General features: G+C 34.2%; 1 protein-coding gene across 1 annotated transcript; it reads right to left on the reverse strand.

The window, feature by feature from the left end:
• Positions 1 to 317: 317 nt before the first annotated feature.
• On the reverse strand, positions 318 to 3,050 carry LOC107914295 (splicing factor 3B subunit 4). The gene is made up of 9 exons (XM_016843165.2): positions 2,767 to 3,050; positions 2,636 to 2,684; positions 2,424 to 2,512; positions 2,278 to 2,334; positions 2,126 to 2,188; positions 1,964 to 2,029; positions 1,300 to 1,386; positions 1,039 to 1,132; positions 318 to 933 (listed from the first exon to the last, which is right to left on the reverse strand). The coding sequence occupies exons 1-9, from the start codon at positions 2,869 to 2,871 to the stop codon at positions 443 to 445; spliced, it is 1,101 nt and encodes a 366-aa protein (XP_016698654.2). The 5' UTR covers positions 2,872 to 3,050; the 3' UTR covers positions 318 to 442.
• Between the last annotated feature and the right edge of the window lie 5,790 nt (positions 3,051 to 8,840).

An 8,840-nucleotide genomic window follows, 5' to 3' on the forward strand; every position in this document is an offset into this window, starting at 1 on the left:
TCCATGACGTATTAACATTTACATTTAAATGTAAAAAGTAAAAAAAATTCTTCAAAATTAAATGAAAGAATAATGAAAAATGAGAATCTAGAGTATATTTTGTCTCTTAAATATTTACTCTAATTTACGTGAAGCCCATAAAAGAATTAAAGGATATACTTGATCGAACTCAAATTACATATGTACGTTATTTTACACATTGAAAGAAGAAAAGGCTTTGATCTGCAATGAAACGATCATGCTTCGGTGAACAAAAAATGTTTACCAATCATTGAACGAACGATTAAATTTGGGAGTCAAGGAAGAGGATATCCCACTGGAAGTCTAATTTTCGGATATTAATACATCAATAGAGTACGATCCACATTTATCACTTCTATTACCGCTAGAAACAAAAATGCACTACATTTGGTGAACTAAGAAAAACAGTAGTTGGGATAATTCAACTTGCAGAAGGTGGTGGGGGAGGGGGTGGCATTGACATTTGGGGCATAGGAGGCCTTCCACCCATTTGCTGTTGCGGCCAACCATGTGGTGCTCCCATTCCCATTGGTGGCGGAGGCCTTGAAAGACCAGATACTGATTGTGGGGGTGGTGGTGGTGGCATGTTTGGCATAGGTGGTCTGTACTGCATTGGAGGAGGAGGCATGACTGGAGGTGGAATTTGTTGTCCAAGATGCTGTGGCTGACCCTGCCAAGGTGACTGTCCGGCAAGCTGCATTTGTGGGTAGGGAACATTTTGAGGGGGTGGAGGCCGTGCTACTGGCATAGAGCCAGGAGGAACAGTGCCATTTGGAAAAGGTCGTGGCGGCACCGGTGCTCCTATACCACCATTGGCCTGGGGACCAGAAGGAAGTGTTGGAGGTCCACTCGCAAACAAAGTATGGGGCCTGCTCTTCTGGGAACTTGGATTGCTTGCAGCCAAAACCCTCTCTGTGTTACAAGGAAAAATTTTCCGTCTAAATACCAAACCAGTAATAGTAATAGAAATGGGACTACAAGGTAAGATCAGGTGTGGTGAAAAATGAAAAAATGAACCTGCTGGGGTGCCATGACGCTCCCCTTTGGTGTCTTTCTTATATGCGTAAGAAACTGTTATTTGACGGTTGCAGAGGTATTGGCCGTTCATTGCCTGTAATTGAAGAGAAAGTAAACATACTTCGCAAGATATATGAAACAAGTCAATCATGTAGACTCTGATCACATCACATATTCACATCCCATTGAAGCAGTGATAACAACAATAAAAAAATGCTATTCTGAGTAGCAAATAACATGCAAGTGGCATTGCAAACATACCTCAATAGCAGCATCAGATGCCTCAAATGAATCATAGCTGATGAATCCAAAACCGCGTGAATTTCCAGTCTCAGGATCTCTCATTATCTGATATCAGAAAGTGATCATCAGAACTCACTGACAAAAAGAGTGCATAATAACCCGGATGATGGGAAACATTGAAATATTTTAAATATCTAGTTAACTTCTTATTCACTTTCTGAACACACTATCAATGACTTCCAAGAGATAAGCAGAACGAGACTAGGATTCAGTATTAGTTTTAGTGTCATTCAGTTCTCCGGAAAACAAAAAGAAAAAAAAGATATGCCAGTCCATCTAGTAGATTATACCATCACATGACCATGCAGATATATTCAGAACAAAAACACGCCACCCTACTCGGTCAATATCACAGGTCTGTTCAACTTCATCCCATCATTAATCATGAATAAAGTTATGATGGAAAACACTTTAGTTCAACCCACAAACTTCAAACTCTTTAACTGGTGCAATAGTTGATTAATTATATTTGAAGTCAAAAAGCAGCAGAGCATCAATAACTAAACAAGCAAATGAAGACATGTAGGCATGCACTTCCACATATGGAGAAAGCTGAGCTAATTAATCTATGGTTTACCATGAAATAGAATGAAACAGTAAAAAGAAATCAGCAAGCAAGTACCTTGGGATTTGTAACAATGACTCCAAATGCACTAAAAGTATCGTACAAAAGTTTCTCTTCCACATCCTGCAAGTATAACCCAAGAATCATTAAGTTAAAACAGGAAATCTAGGACTTCATGTCATTGCATCTCTATGCTTCTAATAGTATACTAATACTTACAGGGTCAAGGTTCCCTATGAAAAGGTTTGCTCCAACATCTAAGCTCTTTTTATCTTGAGACGCCTGAAATCAATCAAAATAGAAAACCATAAGACTCAATGAAAATAACGTTACTAAAAAAAATGCAACATTGCTCCCGTCGAGTTCCATACCTTATTTACACGTATGGGCTTGCCATAAAGCTTAATCATGTTGAGTACCTTAATAGCCTATAAATCCACACAAATAAATCAAATTATTTCAAATAGTAAAAAAAAAGAACCGAAAGGCTGAAAATTCATTAAGGACTAAGGCATACATAATCAGCATCTTCTTCGCTTCGGAATTCGACAAATCCATATCCTTGATGCAAGTTAGTCACTCTATCTTTCGGCACATAAACATTAACTGAAATGATAGAAAGAATCCCATGCGTTTTCAATCAATTCAAAAGAAATGTTCGAACTGAACTTAAACCTCAGAAGCTTTAACAGTAAAGCAAATTCAAAAACTTAAGATTATTAAAAGTACCAACAGGACCAGCTTGAACAAATAACTCCCATAATAACTCCTCAGATACCTGAAAAATGCAAGTAAAAGATTTCAAACAGTACAAGAAAAAGGCATGGGGTAAAAGAGAGAGAAAGAAAAATAATGAGAACCTGAGGATCGAGATTGCCGACATAAGCAGTGGCGTCTTGGTTCCTCTCGGCGGAGTGTTGACCAAGCAAGTTTGCTCCAACTCCTGGAGCGATTCGCGTTGTCATTTGCTTTGCTTTTCCCCCCTTTTTCTCTCCTGATTCTTCTTTCGCTAAAACCCTGATTAGACTTTTTTTTCGAGTTTTCTGGAGATCTCTGACCTAAGGATTACAAGAGTGTCTCAAGTGAAGAAGGGCGGCGTTCGTCGATGGCCTAAATTGGCCCAGTTTTCAGCAATGGGCTTCTCAATTTTCCAGGGTCGGCCTTGTGATTTTTAACACCTCGTGTGAGGATTGAAATTTGGGGCCCAATTTGAATTTTTTATTATTTTCTGCTAATTAAATATAATACTGTTCATATATTCTTATTTTATTCGCATATAATTAAATATAAACTCAAAAAAAATTAGAAATATATATTATACAGATAATCTATTAAGATAAACCCTAACATAATTATGGGACAGTTATGTACTGAAAGAGGTTGTTATGGGAAAATAAGTGACTTGCAAGACAGAAGGTTAATTATGGGGTTTGTAACACTTTATGGCTAAGTAAAAAATAAGGAGGGTTTCTAAGGATGATTAAACAAGATGTAAGCTTAACATGAGTTTTTACCTTAATCTAAATTATATGAGAATGTTGAGTGTATCTCAATTGTTTAAGAGTACATGAAGGTATTTATGTTACGGGTCGTGGATCAAAGTTTGTGATTATTGTGCACAAAATGTCTCATAAAGGTCAATTGACTAAATAGGGCTCATTTAACCTACTTGAATTGGCTTGATACGTGAAATACATGAAGAAGCCCATCTACCTGAAGCATTGGTAGCTAGTGAAATAATTTGGTAAAACTAGAGTTACTAAGGTAATTATTATAAACTCTAAATGATAAAATGTATAGAGTTTAGAACCCTTAGGGCTCTCATATTGTAGATAGACACTAATCTCAATCGTTGATGTAATTCAATATGTATCGTTGGATCTGAGAGGAACTCAACTATAAATAATGGCCTTCCCTCTCATTTGTAATCATCCCGTTGTATCCTCATTCATAATAATTGAATACTGTTGAGAGCATTTACTCAAACACCTTCTAAGCGTTGATTTCTTATGGCTTTTTCTATTCTTTTGTTTCTTCTTTGTCATTGAGTTGCTTCCGTTTTATTTTTGGAGCAATAAAGAATTTCTATCAAGAATTCTCACTTTTTGAGAGCGAAGCTGACTTAGGTGAATTTGAACTTAAGAAATCGCCTAAGGTTACATGGATTGCGAGACTAAATTTCTAGCCCCGTGACACCTACAACTTCTTGTTGGTAATTGGTTGAATCTAATGTCCTTATTTAGTAAAGGTTATATTGTCATTTTACACCTTGGCAAGTATAATTGTTGGCCTTGATGGAGATTTGGCTAATTTCATCCATACGACATTTGTCTCTTGGGCTGGTTCAAATTTTTGGGCTTTGGTGCTTTTTTTATTGGGCTTACACTTTATGGTACAATTATCCCTCTTTATAATAGCCACCTACGATATTAGAATTTTAAACCTTAACTTTGAAGTGAGTAGGGTGCAAGAAATGATTGTAAAGTTTCAAAACCCGCTTACTATAGACATGCTATAGAAGCAAAGTTAAAAGCTAACCTACAAGTGGTGTGGACTCTTAGTAGGGACCTAATGTCATAGGTTGATAAAGATACCATTCTACATCATGAGAGCACAATATTTGAAGCCCAACTTTGTGTTTGTCCTGTTGATTTTACAAAGACTCTTTTTTATCAATTATGGATGCCCAATAGGAAAGGTTCAATCGCTTACACCTAGCTATGTTTAATTTGCAAGCTGAAACATGGTATCACGTTTTTTAGGATGCTATTGAAGCCACTACCTATGCTAAGCGACTTGACCTTTTACAGTTATTCTATTGGATCTGGTGCCCTAAGTGTAGTATTTTTGTCTATATATACTTGTAATTTTTTTCGAACAGATTGGTTAATAAAATTATTCATGAATTACATTAATACCCTTTTTATATTGTCCTCACGTGGTTTTTGCATGTAAAGCAAAATTGAAGCAAATATTAGTTCATTGGTTGTCTAATGTCTAACTAATATTAAGAGGTATTACATGGTCGAATCGTAATACGAAAAGACAACTTATATTAGTAGACGAACCTAAATATATCCTTATCCTAATAGGAAATGACCAAATTGATTGAAAGACTAATATGACGTCTATCAAGTCTAATTGATGAGTTTCCTTGTTTTAGGCATCGAGGCAGATGACTCTTAGAAGATAGAGGCATAGATGTGATTGACTAGACCAACAGTACATTGGACTAGACCCAAGAAGAATAGATTATGAATCCGTTTATGGATTTATTCACTTGTAATGTTCAAAGTGTGACATACCTTAATTTTAAGTGGATGATAGACTATATATGTGTGATTCGTATACTTTGATGTAGGTAAAAGCCTAAGTTCAAATAGATAAGGAACCGAAAGCTAGTGCGTTGGGTATACAACTTTTACAATATGTAGCATCATTCACAGTAGTAAAATTCATAATCCGAGATATAGGTAAATGATATCCTCTCATCGGCTTTATATGGTAGATGAAAAGTAAACATAACCATGGGTCGTTCGTCTTTGTGATGAATGACTTGATTACTATTTGATAATAATTAACTTTTTATGAATGAAGGCGTAATGGTTATCATGAGATAAAATAGGATTATATTGGGAGAACGAATTTATCCCAAAGAGATTAAGGGTATCCTATGAGGGTAGCACACTTATGACAAGATCATTTGACGAGCACTGATCGAGTTGCCTTCGTAATGGTATGTCATTAAGGAGGACTCAGTCATGGTACCATAGTGGAATGACTTCGTGACTAAATGAGTTTATAATTAATAGGCGAAAAGTTGGAACTTAATTATAAATCATTTGAGCTCTAATCACATATGTCCAATCGATCCCCCTGCTAGCTCGTCGAAACCAGAAATGAATTGCATGTTGAATCAAATGAACATAAATAGATAGAATTGGTAAAGTTAGAGAAATGAGAAACATTCAAAAATGAATGAGGTTTTCTCATTAAATGGAAATGACCTGGAAATGTAATTTATGATTTTTTGAATTATTATTTATGTAACACCCTATAATTGACCTAAACGTTATGGTCGAATCATAGATGTTATATCTGTAATTGCCTAAATTCAAGGTTATCGGAACAGTAGTTTCGCAACCATAAATCCGATTTAAAGAGAAATTTATTTTAATATTTTTGCATGAATATTGATATGATAGGAAAATCGTATGAAAATATCGATAGAAAAATTTTACCGATTTAGTGGTTAGTTAGAAAAAGAAATCATTGAAGAAATTGAGTAAAAACAAGGTATCGAGACCTCGATCTCGTAAAATCGAGTCAGAAATATTTTTATAAACATTTATAAAGTGTTAGTAATATGGTATTAAAATTTCGTTAGAAAATTTCTACGTTTGGGTAGTTAATTAAGTGAAAAGAACTAAATTGAAAAGGGTGTAAAAGTTACTACAAGGATTAAATAGCTCAATTGTCAAATGAGGAGGGACATAAATTGCAAATAAGACCAAAAGGAGATATTTTGGGCGGCATAAGCTGAGAAAAATCAGGAGAATTGGTGAAATAAGGGCAAAATGGGAAAATAACAAAAATTACTAAAATAAAAATAGACCAACATGTAATATCTAGAATTCTCTTCATATTTTCTTCATTTTCATCAGCCAAAAATGTCCTAAGGGTTTTTTCAAGCTGGTATTTCATAATTTTTGCACCAAGTGAGTTAATCCTTGCCTTTTTCTTGTAATTTTTGTGTTTCTAAGACTTTTACAACTAGGTTCTATTACTAAATTCATTAGTCTTTGATTTTATGAATGAAATTGAAAGTTGTTATGAATATGTTCTGGAATTTTATGATGAAATAGCATGAAATTTAAGCTTTAATTTGTTTATGAGATGATTTTATTAGGTAATTTCAATAGAAATTGATTTGTAGGACCTAATTGTGAAAAAGTTTGGAATTAAAGTCTAGTGCTAAAATTCTGATTTCCAAACGCTATAAAGTAGTTTAAAGTGATATAATATAGTGTTAATTGAGAAAAATCATCTCAATTGAGAGGTTAATTGAGCAGGGACGAAATTATCATTTATTGAAAGCCTAGGGGAAAAATGGTAATTAACATCATGCACTAAAATAGTTTTGGACAGCAGCAGTAGGTTAACTTTGAAAAATCACCATAAATTTTGAAAATTTAATTAGAGAACGAATAAAATATTAAATTAAAGCTTATTGAGTCTAGTTTCTTATAGAAGAAACAGTGTAAGCAATAGAATTGTAAATCATGAGATATAATAGGTTTTGTGAGACAATGTCAGAATGATTTCGGGTTCCCCTATTCTGACTTTGGAAAATCATAAAAAATTGGAGAAAAATAATTAGGGGCTTAAATTTATATGTTTAAAATCCTTAATGAGTATATTTTCAAAATAAACAAGCAAGAACATCATCTGAATTCTATACGAGGAGATAATTAATTTTTAGTAAAGAAGGGTCAAAACTGTCAGACAACAAAATAGGGATGACTTTAAAGAAAACTGTACTTATTGGCTGCACCAAAAATTCTAAAATTTTTATGGTAAGAATATATGTGAGTCTAGTTTCGGGAAAAATTGGCGGATATTAATTTGGAGTTCCGTAACTTAAGATATAAATAATTTAGTGACTATGACTCAATGACACAACTTTGAATGAACTATAAATAATAATGGAATTATAGAGAATGTTACATATGAACATGCAATGTATTAGATTAATGATTAAATTTATTTATTTAGATCTATAAAATTCAAATACAAAGCTAGATCGAGGAAAAGAAAAAATTTTGGGATTAGTAGATTTTTGTTTACAAACAAGTATCGAGGTAAGCTCGTGTAACTTGAATTATATTCTTAAATGCTTGAAATGTTTGTTATTGATGTGAATGTGATTTGAATGTTAATTGTATGAAAATTGATGAAACATTGATATATTTGATAAAAATAGGAAGAAATCTCGGTTGAATGGAAGGAAAATTCGATGGATCTCTGAAAAGGAATTGACGGTAAGAAGGATCTAGCCCGGACGGGTGATCCTATTCTGATATAGCCCTCCCGAAGAATATGTGGAAAATGGATTTAGCCCGGACGGGTAATCCGAATTAGGGTCTGAATTTAGCCTGGATTGGTAATTTAGATCCAAGCTCATTAGAGTAATTGTCATTGTAGGGGATTTAGCCTGGACTGGTAATCTCGACAATACTTTATGAGTTTATATTACAGGGGATTTAGCTTGGACTGGTAATCCCGCTGTAAGGATGAGGTTCGCGGGAGTGTGCTTTCTGAAATGGAAATGTGCGCACATGAATATGAATTGACAGACCCGGATTTGTACACTAAAGTGTATCCCTGAAAATCCATCGAAATTTTGAGAAATTCAACGGGATAAATATGGAAAAATAACAAGAAAATGGAAATCATGGTATTGATGAGCTCATCAATCATGGTATATATATTATTGATACATGGAAATTATTGAACTAACTTGAATGTTGAGTTTGTGCATGTTAAGGGAATAATGCATTGAATGGATGTATGAATGTTTATTGCATTGTATTGAAAATATTAGGTAAGTACAATTCTTGTTACATGAGCTTACTAAGCACAAAGTGCTTACCCTGTTTCCTTTTCCCTTGTGTTGTAGTGATAAGAGCTCGGAGGTTGGATTTGGTCGGAGACGCATCACACTATCAACCTCAAGATCTCGGTATATAAAGAAACTTTATTTTGGAAATCAATGGCATGTATAAGCTAGTAAAGTAAATGTTAATGTGAAATGAATGTATGGTTAGCCATTGGTGTGGCTAACAAATTTTAGTTTTGGTATGTGATAAGGTTATCTTATGAATATGTTAAATCTATCTTGAAAATATGTTGAAATGAATTGGTTGTGTTGGAT

Source organism: Gossypium hirsutum, chromosome D10 (genome assembly GCF_007990345.1).
Source record: "Gossypium hirsutum isolate 1008001.06 chromosome D10, Gossypium_hirsutum_v2.1, whole genome shotgun sequence".
Taxonomy (NCBI): Eukaryota; Viridiplantae; Streptophyta; class Magnoliopsida; order Malvales; family Malvaceae; genus Gossypium; species Gossypium hirsutum.

Bases quoted from the DNA above. Each gene is read 5' to 3' on its own strand.
- LOC107914295 (XM_016843165.2), bottom strand. From the start codon at position 2,871: ATGACAACGCGAATCGCTCCAGGAGTTGGAGCAAACTTGCTTGGTCAA. The intron at 2,335-2,423 runs GTATGCCTTAGT...GTGGATTTATAG, and splicing joins GCGAAGAAGATGCTGATTAT to GCTATTAAGGTACTCAACAT. The intron at 1,133-1,299 runs GTATGTTTGCAA...CTTCAATTACAG, and splicing joins CATCTGATGCTGCTATTGAG to GCAATGAACGGCCAATACCT.